General features: G+C 41.4%; 5 protein-coding genes across 5 annotated transcripts; all 5 read right to left on the reverse strand.

Annotated features, from left to right (window-relative positions):
- Positions 1–3,426: 3,426 nt before the first annotated feature.
- Positions 3,427–6,263, reverse strand: LOC113563271 (cytochrome P450 9e2-like). The gene has a single exon (XM_026974678.1). It carries the CDS (start codon positions 5,972–5,974, stop codon positions 4,421–4,423), a length of 1,554 nt encoding a protein of 517 aa, XP_026830479.1. The 5' UTR covers positions 5,975–6,263; the 3' UTR covers positions 3,427–4,420.
- A 483-nt stretch (positions 6,264–6,746) lies between these two features.
- LOC113561404 (cytochrome P450 9e2-like) lies at positions 6,747–9,690 on the reverse strand. The gene has a single exon (XM_026974679.1). It carries the CDS (start codon positions 8,984–8,986, stop codon positions 7,433–7,435), a length of 1,554 nt encoding a protein of 517 aa, XP_026830480.1. The 5' UTR covers positions 8,987–9,690; the 3' UTR covers positions 6,747–7,432.
- A 150-nt stretch (positions 9,691–9,840) lies between these two features.
- LOC113563270 (cytochrome P450 9e2-like) lies at positions 9,841–12,471 on the reverse strand. Its single transcript, XM_026974676.1, has one exon. It carries the CDS (start codon positions 12,023–12,025, stop codon positions 10,472–10,474), a length of 1,554 nt encoding a protein of 517 aa, XP_026830477.1. The 5' UTR covers positions 12,026–12,471; the 3' UTR covers positions 9,841–10,471.
- LOC105281902 (cytochrome P450 9e2) lies at positions 9,841–15,424 on the reverse strand. Its single transcript, XM_026974677.1, has 2 exons — positions 13,502–15,424; positions 9,841–10,499 (listed from the first exon to the last, which is right to left on the reverse strand). The coding sequence occupies exons 1-2, from the start codon at positions 15,025–15,027 to the stop codon at positions 10,472–10,474; spliced, it is 1,554 nt and encodes a 517-aa protein (XP_026830478.1). The 5' UTR covers positions 15,028–15,424; the 3' UTR covers positions 9,841–10,471.
- Positions 15,425–16,290: 866 nt separating this feature from the next.
- On the reverse strand, positions 16,291–24,853 carry LOC105281903. Its single transcript, XM_026974523.1, is given in 6 exon segments — positions 16,291–18,053; positions 18,055–18,129; positions 18,131–18,249; positions 19,510–21,052; positions 21,054–21,245; positions 22,524–24,853. Coding segments are annotated over 6 exon segments (5,025 nt in total). The 5' UTR covers positions 24,074–24,853; the 3' UTR covers positions 16,291–16,507.
- Between the last annotated feature and the right edge of the window lie 15 nt (positions 24,854–24,868).

A 24,868-nucleotide genomic window follows, 5' to 3' on the forward strand; every position in this document is an offset into this window, starting at 1 on the left:
TCTTGATTTAAATTCCACGGAACTTTCTATCGGCGCTTTAAGCGGCCGTCGTGAGCGCGCGCGCCTCGTATTGATTTCTTTCTCGCACGCGTCTCACCGGTAAATATGTCAGAAGGGACGTGTGCAGGGCTAATCTCGCCGCCATCGAAACGCATCCTCCTGCCCTCCTCGCGCCACCCCCGGGAGGACCATGGAGAAGGCCGCAGAATCGATTTTAAGAGCGCCGACAACTTTGTGTTTACGACTCGGCCGGATAATCGCCATCGTCCTCGTCGTCGTCGTCGCGGGGGTGGAAGAAGCCGACAGGCTCGGAGACGGATTAAAAATTCATAATCGTGCTGTGTCGCGTATCCGCGACCGCGCCCGTGGGTGCGACAAAGCAATTAAAAAGTTAATCCTCGTCACTCGTCCTGGACGACGTCCTCGGCATGGGGCCCGTCGTGGGCCTCCCCGGGCCACCTTCTTTATGGGGCACGCAATATCATAGCTTACGAATTTGCGCGACGCGCAATCCTGGCTGGTTCAATTTAATGAATTTTAGATTTTAACTTATCATCTAGTAACTCTGCACCCTCCGCTTATTAAAACGCACCCCGCGATCCTTCGTCACGCGTGTCCCGCATGATTCTCTCCGCAACCAGCGCACCACGTGTATCTTACGCTTATTCGACTTTTTACGTTGTAACCGCTACCCGTTTCTCGCCCACACGCTCTAATTAAGACCGGATATAAATCATTGAGTACATTAGACACGAAATGCGGAAGTAGAACTCAGGATGGTTAAGTTATTTTATTAAGCTCGGTTTCGCCGATAACAACGAAATCGTATGGTCTCCGATCCTTGTAGAGAGGAAGTTCAATATAAAGTTTATATAGACTTATGGTTCTTTAATTTTCACGGAGAACCAACGCCTCATTTTCCAGTTCAATCACGTTCTACTTTCGCAGATCTGATGCAAGTTCCTTGGGGAAACATTAAACCGACAAATGCAAATTAATACGTTTCAGCATTGCGCAGAAATCTCAAGCACAGAAGAACAATGCAATTTTAACTCGCTCGCAGTTTGATTACGCAAATAATATACTAGAAAAATTTGTTACATATTAAATAGATGTATGTTGCATGAAGAAATATACAGGGTGGCCCATTTTAATTTATACAGTCGATTTTTTAAAAGATTAAAAGAGATACGAAAAAATGTTTCAGACAGACATGTCACGATTTCGAGGGGGACATAAGATGATACCATTGGTTTGACCTTGAATAGTCGTTTGAAGGTCACGCGAAGATCACCTTCAATTTCTTAAATTAAAACCCCAACTTTTTATTGCAGATTCTTATTCTCCATCGAAAAGTAAGTAACTTTTGTCTGAAACATTTTTCCGAAAAATGTCATCTTATGTCCTTAAAATGTCCTCAAAACTCATCTTGAAGATCATTTTAAGGACATAAGATGACATTTTTCGGAAAAATGTTTCAGACAAAAGTTGCATGTTTTCTCGCATAGAATCCGAATCCGTAATAAAAAATACCATGTCTCATTAAAAACAAATTTCAGACCGGAAGTTAGAATTCTGAAATTTTTTTTAATGAGACATGGTATTATAAAATGCTACTAAATGTCATGGATAATGTTAACACTGTAAGAAACAACAGTTATCGGAAACAGCTATTGGAACAAACTGACACTACAGCCATCTGTTGCAAAACCCTCAAAACTAAATCACACTCCTAATATACAGGGTGGCCCATTTTAATTTATACAGTCGATTTTTTAAAAGACTAAAAGAGATACGAAAAAGTGTTTCAGACAAACATGTCACGATTTCGAGGGGAACATAAGATGATACCATTGGTTTGACCTTGAATACTCGTTTGAAGGTCACGCGAAGATCACCTTCAATTTCTTAAATTGAAACCCCAACTTTTATTGCAGATTCTTATTCTCCATCGAAAAGTAAGTAACTTTTGTCTGAAACATTTTTCCGAAAAATGTCATCTTATGTCCTCAAAATGTCCTCAAAACTCATCTTGAAGATCATTTTGAGGACATAAGATGACATTTTTCGGAAAAATGTTTCAGACAAAAGTTACTTATTTTTCGATGGAGAATAAGAATCTGCAATAAAAAGTTGGGGTTTCAATTTAAGAAATTGAAGGTGACCTTCAAACGACTATTCAAAATCAAACCAATGGTATCATCTTATGTCCCCCTCGAAATCGTGACATGTCTGTCTGAAACATTTTTTCGTATCTCTTTTAGTTTTTTAAAAAATCGACTGTATAAATTAAAATGGGCCACCCTGTATAAGATATTAAAAAGAAAATTTTTAAATATCTTCCCACAATAAAAATTTTTATGGACGATTCAGCGCAAATATATTAATTTATCAATGTAAATGGCAGAAACAAGTTTTGAGACGTTTTAATACAATGTAACGCAATAACAATCATGGATACAAAGGATAAGTGAATATTTTATATAATTTTCTAAATTGCTTTATGTCCCGGGACATAAAAAGAAAACGGACGAAAGGAAACTGGGAAGAAATGAAGCCTAAGAGTTCCTGTGTAACAAGAACAGACTACCAGAAACATCATAAACACGAACAGAAGGTAGAGAACGAGCGAAACTTGGTCTGCCACAAACTACCTGACGTAAAACACCCAAACCTCACGAATGGAAGGAAGTATGCCGCTCTTTGCGCTGTTTTTCTATGCAAATTTGTATTTCAACCGATTAACCTGCGCAAATAACCCTCGTTGCTCTTGTTTAACTCTCAAGTTATCCGTTTTCTTTTTAAATTAACTCTCGATGGCCACGAAAAAAATTACGAAGCATACATTTTATTTAAACTGACCGAAAAAAGTAAAGTTCGATCAAGTTTCGTAATCGAAAAACTCACTTAATTGTAATATTGTCTGTTACTTTTATGAAAAATAAATGCAGGTAAAATCGTATATCACGAAATGTATACTTTAGTAATTATTATACTTTCAAACATTTGTATATAACAATATGACGTTGAGAAAACATCGATTATTATAAAAGCTAAAGGACTATTGAGCATCGTCTGAAGAATTCTTTAAACTAAGGAATTTTCAATATTACAAGTTTAAATTATAATGCAAATAAATAATTAGTTTCAGAGAAAGCCAGTTACTCAGCTAATAAAATCATAAATTCCTGTACCTCGAACGAAGTGACGAACAAATAAAAGAAACTATTAGCAGACCTATCATTTGCAGGACGTATTCATAAGAATTTAATAAAGGTACTAATAAATAAAAAAATAAAGAGAATAAGTATAATATAATACATGCAACATGTAATGTGAAAGGAAAATACAAAAGGATAAATTTTATTTGTTTAATCGGTTTTCCTAGGATTCAAAAAGGGCGACATGCGTTTCAATTTATTTCATTTTATTTATATTATCTTTTTATCGTTTTTGCGATAAGATTCTAACAAGTAATTAATTTTCTTAATCTCCTAGATATCGACTACTTAAAACTTTAAGATCTCTTTCACAAGAATCGGTAGAAATTGATAACAAATTCCTAGCATACACATACGTATAATCGATTACGTATAGCGTGACAATTTTTATTCGTTCTTTCCATATCCGTATCTAGAAAATAAAATCTAACAAATAGTAATTCTAGAACTAGTATTAAACAACTTGTTGAACTACTAGAATTATATTACTTTATTTTAGTTACAAAAATAAATTTTCTTAAAAACTAGTGACGTAATATTTCTTAATTTATTTTCCCACTTTTATAAGAAACATTATCTATTCGCAAAAACATAATACCACAACCTTTATTTTTAAAGTTATTTTACAAATATGAAAGAAACACATTGCAATCACAGTTTCAGTTATCAACTACATTATTACATGAAAAAATTGCAACAAAACGTACAACGCGCAAAACTATTAATTTCACAATCAAACCATATGTGTGATCTGGATTAATAAAAAAAATAAATATCTCTCAAGAGTATAACAAAAAACAACGATAATATCCTCTCTTATAAAAATCTTCTAAAAACCTGAACATCTGTTTAATTGCACATTATTAAATTTGTTCCACTGGATGTTATCTTATGTACCAATAAACAGTAGTTACGTCAGCCACGAAGAAAATAAAGAGTATAATCAGTACTTTTCGGAAATCTAGCATAAACAGTGTCTCTTCATCGTAATATCCATTTTTCCATATTTCATTAACTAACACTTGATTAGTACAACGCGTAGTGGAATAATGCTGTTTGTTAAACTTGCATAACTATGATACAGTATAAATACATCTTTTTCGGAACCGAAGATCTCGAGAACGCACGTTGGACTTATCAAAGAATGGGAAACCTCGCTCCTCGGGATAGTAACGCGCGCTGCGCGCAAACCCAGCTCTTTACTTTCCCTTTTCCCTTTTCTCCAAGCCGAGCCAAAATCCGCCGGTGGGCTGCACCGTGAACTCCCTCTTATCAAACACGACAGGGTAGACGGTTTTCTCCGTGGGTTTCAGAATAAATTTCTGCAAGAGTTCGGCTATCAGCAGCTTCGTTTCCATGAGAGCGAATCGATTGCCGATGCACTTCCTGGGCCCCAGTCCGAATGGCAGATAAGTGTACGGGTGAATTTTGTCCTTGTTCTCCTCGTTGAACCTTTCAGGATCGAACTTCTCCGGGTTCGGGAAGTACTTGGGATCGTTTTGCAGACCGTAAGCGGGCATTATTATCACGGTTTCGGGCTCGATGATCAGACTTTTGCAACCCGGTTGCGCCGGAGGCAGCTCGTATCTCTTGGCGGTGAATCTGTCGGTGAAGATCACCGGTGGATACTTCCTGAGGGCCTCGGAGACCACCATGTCCATGTAAACCATCTTCGACATCGAATCGTACGAGATACTGCCGTTTCCTTCGGCGAGATGCCGGTCGACCTCGTCACGCAGGCGGGTCTGGACGTCCGGATTGACCGCAAGCTCGTGAGCGACGAAGCACATGAGCGTCGAGGCCGTGTCGAATCCCGCAAGGAAGAAGATGAACGCCTGTGACACGATGTCGTCCAGCGTCAGCTTGTGTGCGCTGCCTTTGTCTCGCGCCTGCATCAGGAGGTGAATCATGTCCGGTCTAACGATACCCTGCGCCTCCCGCGTCTTGATGTTCTCGTCTACGATTCTCTTGAAGAATTCGCCCGTAGCTCGAGGAAAGAAGGTCATACCGAGTGCCTTCGCGAGTCGCGGGAACCCGCGCATGAACATGAACTTGAACATGGTCAGCACGCCGCTAGAGAACTTGGTGGCCTCGATGCCTTTCAGAAAGAACTCGTTGTTGGGGTCCTTCATGGAATTCACGCTCACGCCGAAAGCCGTCGTGGCGATGACGTCGGTGGTGTACCGTCTGAAGATCTTCTTCGTCTCTATGGAAGAACAGAGTTCCGGATGATCGACCAGATAGTCGACGAACTCGGTGGAGCACTTGGCTATCAGTTCGTACATGAATTTCATTTTGCTGGCAGTGAAGGAAGGGCTCAGTGTGTTCCTCATCTCCCGCCAACGGTCCCCACGCAGGGAGAATATATTTTTGGTGAATAACGGCTCGACGTCTTCGTCCACGAAGGTATGGTGATCCGGAAAGTGTTCAAAGTCCTTCACCGTGATGTCTTTGATCAGATCTGGATCGCGTATGAGTAGGGCAGGCGTGGCGAAATCCATTATTCCGAGGTATTTAGCATCCGCATGGTAATAATACATGTATTGGCCCCAATCGGGTATGCTTATAAGACGTAAAAACACTTTCCAACTTGTTATCAGAGACGACAGCGAATCGGGCAAGTAAGGTACATTCTTTTTCGACCAGAAAAAGTACACATGATACACCACGCTGATAGCTTTCCCAACGCCAATGATGATCAGAGTGATCAGTAATAACGCAAAAGGTGACGAAAATAACGACGCGAATTCCATTTTCGTCGACACGAATGAACGGGAGATGAAACAAGTGGCTTCACCGATCGAGGCGTAGAACGTTATAAATACGGACTGGTCCGCTTACCAGCGTAGATGTTAGCGTAGAAGAAAGTGGGGGAAGAGAGAAAACCACCTCCATTATGAATTGTTGTATCACTGAGTGCGCGTCATCATGCGTTAATCATTTCAAACACGCGCAGTACTGCGTTTGAACAATATTATCGCAGATTTTTGGCGATGCCAAAAGATAATTATCAATAAACTGATAAAGAAAGCTCTGTTATCTCCAATATTCAATTCAAGTCGATCTTTGCACTGCAGGACTTGCATTGTTTAAACATAAGTAATTTTCCGTAATGACATTGCAAAATAAAATAAAATAAAACGCTGAAATCATTTCCAGCTTGTTGTAATAAAAGACAGAAAATTGGGCAAGTAAAGTACATTCTTTTTTCACCAGAAGAATACATGATGCAGCAGGCTGTCAATTTTCAGAACGCTGACGGCGATCGGAGTGGTTGGTAATAATGTAATAAAACGTTGTAATAAAAGTAAAAATGATTTCTAATCGTCGTTTCAGTTATCTTACTTGAGTTTCTCATTGCTTTTAGAAAATTGCATATGACAGATAGGACAATTACTCAAATATTCGCAAAATAGAAAATAAAATCTAAATAGTAATTCTGGAACTAGTATAAACAACTTGTTGAAATATTAGAATTATATTATTTTATTTCAGTTACGAAAATTAATTTTCTAAAAACCTCGTGACATTGTATTTCTTAATTTATTTTCCCACTCTTATAAGAAACATTATCATTTCGTAAAACAATGATATCCAAAACTTTAGTTTTAAAGTTATTTTACAAATATGAAAGAAACATATTGCAATCACAGTTTCAGTTATCAAATACATTATTACATGAAAAATTTCAACAAAACGTACAACGCGCAAAACAATTACTTTCACAATCAAAGAAAACATATGTGTGATCTGGATAAATAAAAAAAATTAATAACTCTCTCAAGAGTATAACAGAAAACAACAATAATATCTTCTCTTATAAAACCTTCTAACAAACTGAATATCTGTTTAATTGCACATTATTCAATCCGTTCCACTGGATGTTATCTTATGTACCAATAAATAGTAGTTACGTCAGCCACGAAGAAAATAAAGAGTATAATCAGTACTTTTCGGAAATCTAGCATAAACAGTGTCTTTTCATCGTAATATCCATTTTTCCATATTTCATTAACTAACACTTGATTAGCACAACGTAGTGGAATAATGCTGTTTGTTGAACTTGCATAACTATGATACAGCATAGATAAATCTTTTTCGGAAGCGAAGATCCCGAGAACGCACGTTGGTCTTATCAAAGAATTGGAAACGCAGCGATGCTCGCTCCTCCGGATGCGAAGTAACGCGCGCTGCGCGCAAACCAAGCTCCTTTACTTTCCCTTTTCCCTTTTCTCGTAGCGGAGCCAGAATCCGCCGATGGGCTGCAACGCGAACTCCTTCTTATCAAACACGACGGGGTAGGCAGTTTTCTCCGTGGGTTTCAGAATAAATTTCTGCAAGAGTTCGGCTATCAGCAGCTTCGTTTCCATGAGAGCGAATCGATTGCCGATGCACTTCCTGGGTCCCAGTCCGAATGGCAGATAAGTGTACGGGTGAATTTTGTCCTTGTTCTCCTCGTTGAACCTTTCAGGATCGAACTTCTCCGGGTTCGGGAAGTACTTGGGATCGTGTTGCAGACTGTAAGTGGGGAACATTATCACGGTTTCGGGCTCGATGATCAGACTTTTGCAACCCGGTTGCGCCGGAGGCAGCTCGTATCTCTTGGCGGTGAATCTGTCGGTGAAGATCACCGGTGGATACTTCCTGAGGGCCTCGGAGACCACCATGTCCATGTAAACCATCTTCGACATCGACTCGTACGAGATACTGCCGTTACCTTCGGCGAGATGCCGGTCGACCTCGTCACGCAGGCGAGCCTGGATGTCCGGATTGACCGCAAGCTCGTAAGCGACGAAGCACATGAGCGTCGAGGACGTCTCGAATCCCGCGAAGAAGAAGATGAACGCCTGCGAAACGATGTCGTCCAGCGTCAGCTTGTGTGCGCTGCCTTTGTCTCGCGCCTGCATCAGGAGGTGAATCATGTCCGGTCTAACGATACCCTGCGCCTCCCGCATCTTGATGTTCTCGTCTACGATTCTCTTGAAGAAGTCGCCCGTAGCTCGAGGAAAGAAGGTCACACCGAGTGCTTTCGCGAGTCGCGGGAACCCGCGCATAAACACGAACTTGAGCATGGACAGCGCGCCGCTAGAGAACTTGCTGGCCTCGATGCCTTTCAAATAGAACTCGTTGTTGGGGTCCTTCATGGAATTCACGCTGACGCCGAAAGCCGTCGTGGCGATGACGTCGGTGGTGTACCGTCTGAAGATCTTCTTCGTCTCTATGGAAGAACAGAGTTCCGGATGATCGACCAGATAGTCGACGAACTCGGTGGAGCACTTGGCTATCAGTTCGTACATGAATTTCATTTTGCTGGCAGTGAAGGAAGGGCTCAGTGTGTTCCTCATCTCCCGCCAACGGTCCCCACGCAGGGAGAATATATTTTTGGCGAATAACGGCTCGACGTTTTCGTCCACGAAGGAACGGTGATCCGGAAAGTGTTCAAAGTCCTTCACCGTGATATCTTTGATCAGATCTGGATCGCGTATAAGCAAGCCAGGCGTAGTGAAATCCAGTATTCCGAGGTATTTAGCATTCGGAAGGTAATTATACATGTATTCGCCCCAATCGGGGAAGCTTATAAGACGTAAAAACACTTTCCAACTTGTTATCAGAGACGACAGCGAATCGGGCAAGTAAGGTACATTCTTTTTCGACCAGAAAGAGTACGCATTATACACCACGCTGATAGCTTTCACGACACCAATGATGATCAGAGTGATCAGTAATAACGCAAAAGGTGACGAAAATAACGACGCGAACTCCATTTTCGTCGACACGAATGAACGGGAGATGAAACGAGTGGCTTCACCGATCGAGGCGTAGAACGTTATAAATACGGACTGGTCCGCTTACCAGTGTAGATGTTATCGTAGAAGAAATATAGTGGGGGAAGAGAGAAAACCACCTCCATTATGAATTGTTGCATCACTGAGAGCGCGTCATGATGCGTTAATCATTTCAAACACGAGCAATAATGCGATTGGAAACTATTATCGCAGATTTTTACGATGCCAAAAGATAAGCATAAATAAACTGATACAGAAGGCTCGGTTATCTTCAACATTCAATTCAATTCGATCTTTTCAATTCAGAACTTGCGTTTTTTAAACATAAGTAATTTTCCGTAATGACCTTGTAAAATAAATTAATAAAACGCTGAAATCATTTCCAGCTTGTTATACTAAACGACAGAAACTTGGGCAAGTAAGATACATTCTTTTTCGACCAGAAAAAGTATACATGATGCACAGGCTAGCAATTTTCAGAACGCCGACGGCGGTTGAAGTGGTCAGTAGAACGTAATAAAAAGTTGTAATATATAATATATTATAGAATAAAAGTAAAAATGATTTCTAATCGTCGTTTCATTTATCTTACTTGAGTTTCTCATGGCATTTAGAAAATTGCATATGACAGATGGAACAATTATACTCATATAATAGCAAAATAGAAAATAAAATCTAACAAATAGTAAGTCTGGAACTAGTATTAAACAACTTGTTGAAATATTAGAATTATATTATTTTATTTTAGTTACAAAACTTAATTTTCTTAAAACCTAGCCACATTGTATTTTTTAATTTATTTTCCCAATTTTATAAGAAACATTATCATTTCGCAAAAACATAATACCAAAACCTTTATTTTTAAAGTTATTTTACAAATATGAAAGAAACACTGCAATCACAGTTTCAGTTATCAACTACATTATTACATGAAAAAATTGCAACAAAACGTACAACGCGCAAAACGATTAATTTTACAATCAAACCATATGTGTGATCTGGATTAATAAAAAAAATAAATATCTCTCAAGAGTATAACAGAAAACAACAATAATATCTTCTCTTATAAAACCTTCTAACAAACTGAATATCTGTTTACTTATACGTTATTCAATCTGTTCCACTGGATGTTATTTTATGTACCAATAAACAGTAGTTACGTCAGCCACGAAAAAAATAAAGAGTATAATCAGTACTTCTCGGAAATCTACGTCAGCGTAAACAGTGTCTTTTCATCGTACTATCCATTTTTCCATATTTCATTAACTAACACTTGATTAGCACACCACGTAGCGGAATAATGCTGTTTGTTGAACTTGCGTAACTATGATACAGCATAAATAAATCCTATTCGGAAGCGAAGACCTCGAGAACGCACGTTGGACTTATCAAAGAATTGGAAACGCAGCGACGCTCGCTCGTCCGGATGCGAAGTAACGCGCGCTGCGCGCAAACCCAGCTCCTTTACTTTCCCTTTTCCCGTTTCTCCAAGTTGAGCCAGAATCCGCCGGTGGGCTGCAACGAGAACTCCCTCTTATCAAACACGATAGGGTACATGGTTTTCTCCGTGGGTTTCAGAATAAATTTCTGCAAGAGTTCGGCTATCAGCAGCTTCGTTTCCATGAGAGCGAATCGATTGCCGATGCACTTCCTGGGCCCCAGTCCGAATGGCAGATAAGTGTACGGGTGAATTTTGTCCTTGTTCTCCTCGTTGAACCTTTCAGGATCGAACTTCTCCGGGTTCGGGAAGTACTTGGGATCGTTTTGCAGACCGTAAGCGGGCAATATTATCACGTTTTCGGGCTCGATGATCAGACTTTTGCAACCCGGTTGCGCCGGAGGCAGCTCGTATCTCTTGGCGGTTAATCTGTCGATGAGGATCACCGGTGGATACCTCCTGAGGGTCTCGGAGACCACCATGTCCATGTAAACCATCTTCGACATCGAATCGTACGAGATACTGCCGTTTCCTTCGGCGAGATGCCGGTCGACCTCGTCGCGCAGGCGAGCCTGGATGTCTGGATTGACCGCAAGCTCGTGAGCGACGAAGCACATGAGCGTCGAGGACGTCTCGAATCCCGCGAAGAAGAAGATGAACGCCTGCGAAACGATGTCGTCCAGCGTCAGTTTGTTCGCGCTGCCTTTGTCTCGCGCCTGCATCAGGAGGTGAATCATGTCCGGCCTAACGATACCCTGCGCCTCCCGCATCTTGATGTTCTCGCCTACGATTCTCTTGAAGAAGTCGCCCGTAGCTCGAGGAAAGAAGGTCATACCGAGTGCCTTCGCGAGTCGCGGGAACCCGCGCATGAACACGATCTTGATCATGGTCAGCACGCCGCTAGAGAACTTGGTGGCCTCGATGCCTTTCAGATAGAACTCGTTGTTGGGTTCCTTCATGGAATTCACGCTGACGCCGAAAGCCGTCGTGGCGATGACGTCGGTGGTGTACCGTCTGAAGATCTTCTTCGTCTCTATGGAAGAACAGATTTCCGGATGATCGACCAGATAGTCGACGAACTCGGTGCAGCACTTGGCTATCAGTTCGTACATGAATTTCATTTTGCTGGCAGTGAAGGAAGGGCTCAGTGTGTTCCTCATCTCCCGCCAACGGTCCCCACGCAGATTGAATACATTTTTGGTGAATAACGGCTCGACGTCTTCGTCCACGAAGGCACGGTGATCCGGAAAGTGTTCAAAGTCCTTCACTGTGATGTCTTTGATCAGATCTGGATCGCGTATAAGCAAGCCAGGCGTAGTGAAATCCAGTATTCCGAGGTATTTAGCATTCGGAAGGTAATTATACATGTATTCGCCCCAATCGGGGAAGCTTATAAGACGTAAAAACACTTTCCAACTTGTTATCAGAGACGACAGCGAATCGGGCAAGTAAGGTACATTCTTTTTCGACCAGACAGAGTACGCATTATACACCACGCTGATAGCTTTCACGACACCAATGATGATCAGAGTGATCAGTAATAACGCAAAAGGTGACGAAAATAACGACGCGAACTCCATTTTCGTCGACACGAATGAACGGGAGATGAAACGAGTGGCTTCACCGATCGAGGCGTAGAACGTTATAAATACGGACTGGTCCGCTTACCAGTGTAGATGTTATCGTAGAAGAAATATAGTGGGGGAAGAGAGAAAACCACCTCCATTATGAATTGTTGCATCACTGAGAGCGCGTCATGATGCGTTAATCATTTCAAACACGAGCAATAATGCGATTGGAAACTATTATCGCAGATTTTTACGATGCCAAAAGATAAGCATAAATAAACTGATACAGAAGGCTCGGTTATCTTCAACATTCAATTCAATTCGATCTTTTCAATTCAGAACTTGCGTTTTTTAAACATAAGTAATTTTCCGTAATGACCTTGTAAACTAAATTAATAAAACGCTGAAATCATTTCCAGCTTGTTATACTAAACGACAGAAACTTGGGCAAGTAAGATACATTCTTTTTCGACCAGAAAAAGTATACATGATGCAACAGGCTGGCAATTTTCAGAACGCCGACGGCGGTCTAAGTGGTCAGTAATAATGTAATAAAAAGTTGTAATAAAAGTAAAAATGATTTCTAATCGTCGTTTCATTTATTTTACTTGAGTTTCTCATTGCTTTTAGAAAATTGCATGACAGATGGAAAATTACTCATATAATCGCAAAATAGAAAATAAAATCTAACAATTACTAATTCTAGAACTAGTATTAAACAACTTGTTGAAATACTAGAATTATATTATTTTATTTCAGTTACGAAAATTAATTTTCTTAAAACCTAGTGACGTTGTATTTCTTAATTTCTTTTCCTACTTTTAAAAGAAACATTATCTATTCGCAAACACATAATACCAAAACCTTTATTTTTAAAGTTATTTTACAAATATGAAAGAAACACATTGCAATCACAGTTTCAGTTATCAACTACATTATTACATGAAAAAATTGCAACAAAACGTACAACGCGCAAAACGATTAATTTCACAATCAAACCATATGTGTGATCTGGATTAATAAAAAAAATAAATATCTCTCAAGAGTATAACAGAAAACAACAATAATATCCTCTCTTATAAAAATCTTCTAAAAACCTGAACATCTGTTTAATTGCACATTATTAAATTTGTTCCACTGGATGTTATCTTATGTACCAATAAACAGTAGTTACGTCAGCCACGACGAAAATAAAGAGTATAATCAGTACTTTTCGGAAATCTAGCATAAACAGTGTCTTTTCATCGTAATATCCATTTTTCCATATTTCATTAACTAACACTTGATTAGTACAACGCGTAGTGGAATAATGCTGTTTGTTAAACTTGCATAACTATGATACAGTATAAATACATCTTTTTCGGAACCGAAGATCTCGAGAACGCACGTTGGACTTATCAAAGAATGGGAAACCTCGCTCCTCGGGATAGTAACGCGCGCTGCGCGCAAACCCAGCTCCTTTACTTTCCCTTTTCCCGTTTCTCCAAGCCGAGCCAGAATCCGCCGGTGGGCTGCAACGCGAAGTCCCTCTTATCAAACACGATAGGGTAGATGGTTTTCTCCGTGGGTTTCAGAATAAATTTCTGCAAGAGTTCGGCTATCAGCAGCTTCGTTTCCATGAGAGCGAATCGATTGCCGATGCACTTCCTGGGCCCCAGTCCGAATGGCAGATAAGTGTACGGGTGAATTTTGTCCTTGTTCTCCTCGTTGAACCTTTCAGGATCGAACTTCTCCGGGTTCGGGAAGTACTTGGGATCGTTTTGCAGACTGTAAGTGGGGAATATTATCACGGTTTCGGGCTCGATGATCAGACTTTTGCAACCCGGTTGCGCCGGAGGCAGCTCGTATCTCTTGGCGCTGAATCTGTCGGTGAAGATCACCGGTGGATACTTCCTGAGGGCCTCGGAGACCACCATGTCCATGTAAACCATCTTCGACATCGACTCGTACGAGATACTGCCGCTTCCTTCGGCGAGATGCCGGTCGACCTCGTCACGCAGGCGAGCCTGGATGTCCGGATTGACCGCAAGCTCGTAGGCCACGAAGCACATGAGCGTCGAGGACGTCTCGAATCCCGCGAAGAAGAAGATGAATGCCTGCGAAACAATATCGTCCAGCGTCAGCTTGTGTGCGCTGCCTTTGTCTCGCGCCTGCATCAAGAGGTGAATCATGTCCGGTCTAACGATACCCTGCGCCTCCCGCATCTTGATGTTCTCCTCTACGATTCTCTTGAAGAAGTCGCCCGTAGTTCGAGGAAAGAAAGTCATATCGAGCGCTCTCGCGAGTCGCGGGAACTGGCGCATAAACATGAACTTGAGCATGTGCAGCACGCCGCTAGCGAACTTGCTGGCCTCGATGCCTTTCCGAAAGAACTCGTTGTTGGGCTCCTTCATGGAATTCACGCTGACGCCGAAAGCCGTCGTGGCGATGACGTCGGTGGTGTACCGTCTGAAGATCTTCTTCGTCTCTAAGGAAGAACAGAGTTCCGGATGATCGACCAGATAGTCGACGAAATCGGTGGAGCACTTGGCTATCAGTTCGTACATGAATTTCATTTTGCTGGCAGTGAAGGAAGGACTCAGTGTGTTCCTCATCTCCCGCCAACGGTCCCCACGCAGATTGAATATATTTTTGGCGAATAACGGCTCGACATTTTCATCCACGAAGAAACGGTGATCCGGAAAGTGTTCAAAGTCCTTTACTGTGATGTCTTTGATCAGATCTGGATCGCGTATGAGTAGCCCAGGCGTGGCGAAATCCATTACTCCGAGGTATTTAGCATCCGGAAAGTAATTATACATGTATTCGCCCCAATCGGGCAAGCTTATAAGACGTAAAAACATTTTCCAACTTGTTATCTGAGACGAGAGTGAATCAGGCATGTAAGGTATATTCTTTTTCGACCAGAAAAAATACACATTATACACCACGCTGATAGCTTTCACAACGACAATAATGATGAGAGTGATCAGTAATAACGCAAAAGGTGACGAAAATAACGACGCGAACTCCATTTTCGTCGAGACGAATGTACGGGAGATGAAACGAGTGGCTTCACCGATCGAGGCGTAGAACGTATAAATACGGACTGGTCCGCTTACCAGCGTACATCTTATCGTAGAAGAAATAAAGTGGGGGAAATGCGAAAACCACCTCCAGTATAAATTGTTGCATCAGTGAGTGCGCGTGATGCGTTAATAATTTCAAACACGAGCAGTAATGCGATTGGAAAATATTATCGAAGATTTTTACGATGCCAAAAGATAATCATAAATAAACTGATACAGAAAGCTCGGTTATCTTCAACATTCAATACAATTCGATCTTTTCAATTCAGAACTTGCGTTTTTTAAACATAAGTATTTTTCCTTAATGACCTTGTGAAATAAAATAATAAAACGCTGAAATCATTTCCAGCTTGTTATAATAAACGACAGAAAATTGGGCAAGTAAGGTACATTCTTTTTCGACCAGAAAAAGTATACATGATGCACAGGCTAGCAATTTTCAGAACGCCGACGGCGGTTGAAGTGGTCAGTAGAACGTAATAAAAAGTTGTAATATATAATATATTATAGAATAAAAGTAAAAATGATTTCTAATCGTCGTTTCATTTATCTTACTTGAGTTTCTCATGGCATTTAGAAAATTGCATATGACAGATGGAACAATTATACTCATATAATAGCAAAATAGAAAATAAAATCTAACAAATAGTAAGTCTGGAACTAGTATTAAACAACTTGTTGAAATATTAGAATTATATTATTTTATTTTAGTTACAAAACTTAATTTTCTTAAAACCTAGCCACATTGTATTTTTTAATTTATTTTCCCAATTTTATAAGAAACATTATCATTTCGCAAAAACATAATACCAAAACCTTTATTTTTAAGTTATTTTACAAATATGAAAGAAACACTGCAATCACAGTTTCAGTTATCAACTACATTATTACATGAAAAAATTGCAACAAAACGTACAACGCGCAAAACGATTAATTTTACAATCAAACCATATGTGTGATCTGGATTAATAAAAAAAATAAATATCTCTCAAGAGTATAACAGCAAACAACAATAATATCTTCTCTTATAAAACCTTCTAACAAACTGATTATCTGTTTACTTATACGTTATTCAATCTGTTCCACTGGATGTTATCTTATGTACCAATAAACAGTAGTTACGTCAGCCACGAAAAAAATAAAGAGTATAATCAGTACTTCTCGGAAATCTACGTCAGCGTAAACAGTGTCTTTTCATCGTACTATCCATTTTTCCATATTTCATTAACTAACACTTGATTAGCACACCACGTAGCGGAATAATGCTGTTTGTTGAACTTGCGTAACTATGATACAGCATAAATAAATCCTATTCGGAAGCGAAGATCTCGAGAACGCACGTTGGACTTATCAAAGAATTGGAAACGCAGCGACGCTCGCTCGTCCGGATGCGAAGTAACGCGCGCTGCGCGCAAACCCAGCTCCTTTACTTTCCCTTTTCCCGTTTCTCCAAGCCGAGCCAGAATCCGCCGGTGGGCTGCAACGAGAACTCCCTCTTATCAAACACGATAGGGTAGATGGTTTTCTCCGTGGGTTTCAGAATAAATTTCTGCAAGAGTTCGGCTATCAGCAGCTTCGTTTCCATGAGAGCGAATCGATTGCCGATGCACTTCCTGGGTCCCAGTCCGAATGGCAGATAAGTGTACGGGTGAATTTTGTCCTTGTTCTCCTCGTTGAACCTTTCAGGATCGAACTTCTCCGGGTTCGGGAAGTACTTGGGATCGTTTTGCAGACCGTAAGCGGGCAATATTATCACGTTTTCGGGCTCGATGATCAGACTTTTGCAACCCGGTTGCGCCGGAGGCAGCTCGTATCTCTTGGCGGTTAATCTGTCGATGAGGATCACCGGTGGATACCTCCTGAGGGTCTCGGAGACCACCATGTCCATGTAAACCATCTTCGACATCGAATCGTACGAGATACTGCCGTTTCCTTCGGCGAGATGCCGGTCGACCTCGTCGCGCAGGCGAGCCTGGATGTCCGGATTGACCGCAAGCTCGTGAGCGACGAAGCACATGAGCGTCGAGGACGTCTCGAATCCCGCGAAGAAGAAGATGAACGCCTGCGAAACGATGTCGTCCAGCGTCAGTTTGTTCGCGCTGCCTTTGTCTCGCGCCTGCATCAGGAGGTGAATCATGTCCGGCCTAACGATACCCTGCGCCTCCCGCATCTTGATGTTCTCGCCTACGATTCTCTTGAAGAAGTCGCCCGTAGCTCGAGGAAAGAAGGTCATACCGAGTGCCTTCGCGAGTCGCGGGAACCCGCGCATGAACACGATCTTGATCATGGTCAGCACGCCGCTAGAGAACTTGGTGGCCTCGATGCCTTTCAGATAGAACTCGTTGTTGGGTTCCTTCATGGAATTCACGCTGACGCCGAAAGCCGTCGTGGCGATGACGTCGGTGGTGTACCGTCTGAAGATCTTCTTCGTCTCTATGGAAGAACAGATTTCCGGATGATCGACCAGATAGTCGACGAACTCGGTGCAGCACTTGGCTATCAGTTCGTACATGAATTTCATTTTGCTGGCAGTGAAGGAAGGACTCAGTGTGTTCCTCATCTCCCGCCAACGGTCCCCACGCAGATTGAATACATTTTTGGTGAATAACGGCTCGACGTCTTCGTCCACGAAGGCACGGTGATCCGGAAAGTGTTCAAAGTCCTTCACTGTGATGTCTTTGATCAGATCTGGATCGCGTATGAGTAGGGCAGGCGTGGCGAAATCCATTACTCCGAGGTATTTAGCATCCGGAAAGTAATTATACATGTATTCGCCCCAATCGAAGAAGCTTATAAGACGTAAAAACAATTTCCAACTTGTTATCAGAGACGACAGCGAATCGGGCATGTAAGGTATATTCTTTTTCGACCAGAAAAAGTACGCATTATACACCACGCTGATAGCTTTCACAACGCCAATGATGATCAGAGTGATCACTAATAACGCAAAAGGTGACGAAAATAACGACGCGAACTCCATTTTCGTCGACACGAATGAACGAGAGATGAAACGAGTGGCTTCACCGATCGAGGCGTAGAACGTTATAAATACGGACTGGTCCGCTTACCAGCGTAGATGATATCGTAGAAGAAATATAGTGGGGGAAGAGAGAAAACCACCTCCATTATGAATTGTTGCATCACTGAGTGCGCGTCATCATGCGTTAATCATTTCAAACACGAGCAGTAATGCGATTGGAAACTATTATCGCAGATTTTTACGATGCCAAAAGATAAGCATAAATAAACTGATACAGAAGGCTCGGTTATCTTCAACATTCAATTCAATTCGATCTTTTCAATTCAGAACTTGCGTTTTTTAAACATAAATAATTTTCCGTAATGACCTTGTAAAATAAATTAATAAAACGCTGAAATCATTTCCAGCTTGTTATACTAAACGACAGAAACTTGGGCAAGTAAGATACATTCTTTTTCGACCAGAAAAAGTATACATGATGCAACAGGCTGGCAATTTTCAGAACGCCGACGGCGGTCTAAGTGGTCAGTAATAATGTAATAAAAAGTTGTAATAAAAGTAAAAATGATTTCTAATCGTCGTTTCATTTATTTTACTTGAGTTTCTCATTGCTTTTAGAAAATTGCATGACAGATGGAAAATTACTCATATAATCGCAAAATAGAAAATAAAATCTAACAATTACTAATTCTAGAACTAGTATTAAACAACTTGTTGAAATACTAGAATTATATTATTTTATTTTAGTTACGAAAATAAATTTTCTTAAACCCTAGTGACGTTGTATTTCTTAATTTCTTTTCCTACTTTTAAAAGAAACATTATCTATTCGCAAACACATAATACCAAAACCTTTATTTTTAAAGTTATTTTACAAATATGAAAGAAACACATTGCAATCACAGTTTCAGTTATCAACTACATTATTACATGAAAAAATTGCAACAAAACGTACAACGCGCAAAACTATTAATTTCACAATCAAACCATATGTGTGATCTGGATTAATAAAAAAAAATAAATAACTCTCAAGAGTATAACAGAAAACAACAATATCCTGTCTTATAAAATCTTCTAAAAACCTGAATATCTGTTTAAATGCACATTATTCAATCTATTCCACTGGATATTATCTTATGTACCAATAAATAGTAGTTACATGAGCCACGAAAAAAATAAAGAGTATAATCAGTACTTTTCGGAAATATAGAGTAAACAGTGTCTTTTCATCATAACGTCCATTTTCCCATATTTCAGTAACTAACACTTGATTAGTACAACGCGTAGTGGAATAATGCTGTTTGTTAAACTTGCATAACTATGATACAGTATAAATACATCTTTTTCGGAACCGAAGGTCTCGAGAACGCACGTTGGACTTATCAAAGAATGGGAAACCTCGCTCCTCGGGATAGTAACGCGCGCTGCGCGCACACCAAGCTCCTTTACTTTCCCTTTTCCCGTTTCTCCAAGCCGAGCCAGAATCCGCCGGTGGGCTGCAACACGAAGTCCCTCTTATCAAACACGATAGGGTAGATGGTTTTCTCCGTGGGTTTCAGAATAAATTTCTGCAAGAGTTCGGCTATCAGCAGCTTCGTTTCCATGAGAGCGAATCGATTGCCGATGCACTTCCTGGGCCCCAGTCCGAATGGCAGATAAGTGTACGGGTGAATTTTGTCCTTGTTCTCCTCGTTGAACCTTTCAGGATCGAACTTCTCTGGGTTCGGGAAGTACTTGGGATCGTTTTGCAGACCGTAAGCGGACATTATTATCACGGTTTCGGGCTCGATGATCAGACTTTTGCAACCCGGTTGCGCCGGAGGCAGCTCGTATCTCTTGGCGGTGAATCTGTCGGTGAAGATCGCCGGTGGATACTTCCTGAGGGCCTCGGAGACCACCATGTCCATGTAAACCATCTTCGACATCGAATCGTACGAGATACTGCCGTTTCCTTCGGCGAGATGCCGGTCGACCTCGTCGCGCAGGCGAGCCTGGATGTCTGGATTGACCGCAAGCTCGTGAGCGACGAAGCACATGAGCGTCGAGGACGTCTCGAATCCCGCGAAGAAGAAGATGAATGCCTGCGAAACGATGTCGTCCAGCGTCAGTTTGTTCGCGCTGCCTTTGTCTCGCGCCTGCATCAGGAGGTGAATCATGTCCGGTCTAACGATACCCTGCGCCTCCCGCATCTTGATGTTCTCGCCTACGATTCTCTTGAAGAAGTCGCCCGTAGCTCGAGGAAAGAAGGTCATACCGAGTGCCTTCGCGAGTCGCGGGAACCCGCGCATGAACACGATCTTGATCATGGTCAGCACGCCGCTAGAGAACTTGGTGGCCTCGATGCCTTTCAGATAGAACTCGTTGTTGGGTTCCTTCATGGAATTCACGCTGACGCCGAAAGCCGTCGTGGCGATGACGTCGGTGGTGTACCGTCTGAAGATCTTCTTCGTCTCTATGGAAGAACAGATTTCCGGATGATCGACCAGATAGTCGACGAACTCGGTGCAGCACTTGGCTATCAGTTCGTACATGAATTTCATTTTGCTGGCAGTGAAGGAAGGACTCAGTGTGTTCCTCATCTCCCGCCAACGGTCCCCACGCAGATTGAATACATTTTTGGTGAATAACGGCTCGACGTCTTCGTCCACGAAGGCACGGTGATCCGGAAAGTGTTCAAAGTCCTTCACTGTGATGTCTTTGATCAGATCTGGATCGCGTATGAGTAGGGCAGGCGTGGCGAAATCCATTACTCCGAGGTATTTAGCATCCGGAAAGTAATTATACATGTATTCGCCCCAATCGGGTATGCTTATAAGACGTAAAAACAATTTCCAACTTGTTATCAGAGACGACAGCGAATCGGGCATGTAAGGTATATTCTTTTTCGACCAGAAAAAGTACGCATTATACACCACGCTGATAGCTTTCACAACGCCAATGATGATCAGAGTGATCACTAATAACGCAAAAGGTGACGAAAATAACGACGCGAACTCCATTTTCGTCGACACGAATGAACGAGAGATGAAACGAGTGACTTCACTGATCGAGGCGTAGAACGATATAATTACGGACTGGTCTGCTTACCAGCGTAGATGTTATCGTAGAAGAAAGTGGGGGAAGAGAGAAAACCACCTCCATTATGAATTGTTGCATCACTGAGTGCGCGTCATCATGCGTTAATCATTTCAAACACGCGCAGTACTGCGTTTGAAAAATATTATCGCAGATTATTCCGATGCCAAAAGATAATTATCAATAAACTGATAAAGAAAGCTCTGTTATCTCCAATATTCAATTCAAGTCGATCTTTGCACCTCAGGACTTGCATTATTTAAACATAAGTAATTTTCCGTAATGACCTTGTAAAATAAAATAAAATAAAACGCTGAAATCATTTCCAGCTTGTTGTAATAAACGACAGAAAATTGGGCAAGTAAGGTACATTCTTTTTCGACCAGAAAAAGTAAACATGATGCACAGGCTAGCAATTTTCAAAACGCCGACGGCGGTTGAAGTGGTCAGTATAACGTAATAAAAAGTTGTAATATATAATATATTATAGAATAAAAGTAAAAATGATTTCTAATCGTCGTTTCATTTATCTTACTTGAGTTTCTCATTGCTTTTAGAAAAATGCATGACAGATGGAAAATTACTCAAGTAATCGCAAAATAGAAAATAAAATCTAACAACTAGTAATTCTGGAACTAGTATTAAACAACTTGTTGAAATATTAGAATTATATTATTTTATTTTAGTTACAAAACTTAATTATCTTAAAACCTAGCCACATTGTATTTTTTAATTTATTTTCCCAATTTTATAAGAAACATTATCATTTCGTAAAACCATGATATCTAAAACTTTATTTTTAAAGTTATTTTACAAATATGAAAGAACCACATTGCAATCACAGTCTCAGTTATCAAATACATTATTACAAGAAAACTTTCAACAAAACCTACAACGCGCAAAACGATTAATTTCACAATCAAAGGAACCATATGTGTGATCTGGATTAATAAAAAAAAATAAATAACTCTCAAGAGTATAACAGAAACCAACAATATCCTGTCTTATAAAATCTTCTAAAAACCTGAATATCTGTTTAAATGCACATTATTCAATCTATTCCACTGGATATTATCTTATGTACCAATAAATAGTAGTTACATGAGCCACGAAAAAAATAAAGAGTATAATCAGTACTTTTCGGAAATATAGAGTAAACAGTGTCTTTTCATCATAACGTCCATTTTCCCATATTTCAGTAACTAACACTTGATTAGCACAACGCGTAGTGGAATAATGCTGTTTGTTGAACTTGCATATGATACAGCATAAATAAATCTTATTCGGAAACGAAGATCCCGAGAACGCACGTTGGTTTTATCAAAGAATGGGAAACCTCGCTCCTCGGGATAGTAACGCGCGCTGCGCGCAAACCCAGCTCCTTTACTTTCCCTTTTCCCTTTTCTCCAAGCCGAGCCAGAATCCGCCGGTGGGCTGCAACGCGAACTCCTTCTTATCAAACACGACAGGGTAGACGGTTTTCTCCGTGGGTTTCAGAATAAATTTCTGCAAGAGTTCGGCTATCAGCAGCTTCGTTTCCATGAGAGCGAATCGATTGCCGATGCACTTCCTGGGCCCCAGTCCGAATGGCAGATAAGTGTACGGGTGAATTTTGTCCTTGTTCTCCTCGTTGAACCTTTCAGGATCGAACTTCTCCGGGTTCGGGAAGTACTTGGGATCGTTTTGCAGACCGTAAGCGGACATTATTATCACGGTTTCGGGCTCGATGATCAGACTTTTGCAACCCGGTTGCGCCGGAGGCAGCTCGTATCTCTTGGCGGTGATTCTGTCGGTGAAGATCGCCGGTGGATACTTCCTGAGGGCCTCGGAGACCACCATGTCCATGTAAACCATCTTCGACATCGAATCGTACGAGATACTGCCGTTTCCTTCGGCGAGATGCCGGTCGACCTCGTCACGCAGGCGGGTCTGCACGTCCGGATTGACCGCAAGCTCGTGAGCGACGAAGCACATGAGCGTCGAGGCCGTGTCGAATCCCGCAAGGAAGAAGATGAACGCCTGTGACACGATGTCGTCCAGCGTCAGCTTGTGTGCGCTGCCTTTGTCTCGCGCCTGCATCAGGAGGTGAATCATGTCCGGTCTAACGATACCCTGCGCCTCCCGCGTCTTGATGTTCTCGTCTACGATTCTCTTGAAGAATTCGCCCGTAGCTCGAGGAAAGAAGGTCACACCGAGTGCCTTCGCGAGTCGCGGGAACACGCGCATGAACAGCATCCTGAACATGGTCAGCACGCTGCTAGAGAACTTGGTGGCCTCGACGCCTTTCAGAAAGAACTCGTTGTTGGGGTCCTTCATGGAATTCACGCTGACGCCGAAAGCCGTCGTGGCGATGACGTCGGTGGTGTACCGTCTGAAGATCTTCTTCGTCTCTATGGAAGAACAGAGTTCCGGATGATCGACCAGATAGTCGACGAACTCGGTGGAGCACTTGGCTATCAGTTCGTGCATGAATTTCATTTTGCTGGCAGTGAAGGAAGGGCTCAGTGTGTTCCTCATCTCCCGCCAACGGTCCCCACGCAGGGAGAATATATTTTTGCTGAATAACGGCTCGGCGTTTTCGTCCACGAAGGTACGGTGGTCCGGAAAGTGTTCAAAGTCCTTCACCGTGATGTCTTTGATCAGATCTGGATCGCGTATGAGCAGCCCAGGCGTGGAGAAATCCATTATTCCGAGGTATTTAGCGTCCGCATGGTAATAATACATGTATTGGCCCCAATCGGGCAAGCTTGTACGACGTAAAAACAATTTCCAACTTCCTACGATAGACGACAGCGAATCGGGCATGTAAGGTACATTCTTTTTCGACCAGAAAAAGTACACGTTATACACCACGCTGATAGCTTTCACAACGCCAATGATGACCAGAGTGATCACTAATAACGCAAAAGGTGACGAAAATAACGACGCGAGCTCCATTTTCGTCGACACGAACGAACGGGAGATGAAACGAGTGGCTTCACCGATCGAGGCGCAGAACGTTATAAATACGGATTTGGCCGCTTACGAGCGTAGATGTTATCGTAGAAGAAATAAAGTGGGGGAAGAGATAAAACCACCTCCATTATGAATTGTAGCATCAGTGAGTGCGCGTGACACGTTAATCATTTCAAACACGCGCAGTAGCGCGTTTGCAAAGTATTATCGCAGATTTTTACGATGCCAAAAGATGATCATAAATAAACCGATACAGAAAGCTCTGTTTCGCTTCAGTATTCCGTTCCATTCGATCTTTTCAATTCAGAACTTGCATTTTTTAAACATAAGTAATTTTCCGTAATGACATTGCAAAATAAAATAAAATAGAACGCTGAAATTTCCAGCTTGTTATAACAAACGACAGAAAATTCGGCAATAAGGTACATTCATTTTCGACCAGAAAAAGTACATGGTGCAACAGGCTGGCAATTTTCAGAACGCCGACAGCGATCGGGGTGGTTGGTAATAATGTAATAAAACGTTGTAATAAAAGTAAAAATGATTTCTAATCGTCGTTTCATTTATCTTGAGTTTCTCATTGCTTTTAGCAAATTGCATATGACAGATGGGACAATTACTCGTGTAATCGCAAAATAGAAATGACTAATGCGTAACTACCGATATGAAAATATGGAGTAAAAAAGACCATATTGTTCCGAACGTTCTCTGAACGTTGATCGCTTCAAGAAAGAAATGCATAAAGAGAATGACGAAAGTCTAAAAGATTCTTTCAAG

The sequence above is a fragment of the Ooceraea biroi genome, chromosome 13 (genome assembly GCF_003672135.1).
Source record: "Ooceraea biroi isolate clonal line C1 chromosome 13, Obir_v5.4, whole genome shotgun sequence".
Taxonomy (NCBI): domain Eukaryota; kingdom Metazoa; phylum Arthropoda; class Insecta; order Hymenoptera; family Formicidae; genus Ooceraea; species Ooceraea biroi.

Coding starts and splice junctions, on each gene's coding strand:
- LOC113563271 (XM_026974678.1), bottom strand. CDS start 5,974: ATGGAATTCGCGTCGTTATTTTCGTCACCTTTTGCGTTATTACTGATC.
- LOC113561404 (XM_026974679.1), bottom strand. CDS start 8,986: ATGGAGTTCGCGTCGTTATTTTCGTCACCTTTTGCGTTATTACTGATC.
- LOC113563270 (XM_026974676.1), bottom strand. CDS start 12,025: ATGGAGTTCGCGTCGTTATTTTCGTCACCTTTTGCGTTATTACTGATC.
- LOC105281902 (XM_026974677.1), bottom strand. CDS start 15,027: ATGGAGTTCGCGTCGTTATTTTCGTCACCTTTTGCGTTATTACTGATC. Junction 10,500..13,501: donor ACCGGCGGATTCTGGCTCGG/CTTGGAGAAACG, acceptor ATTCTGGCTCAA/CTTGGAGAAACGGGAAAAGG.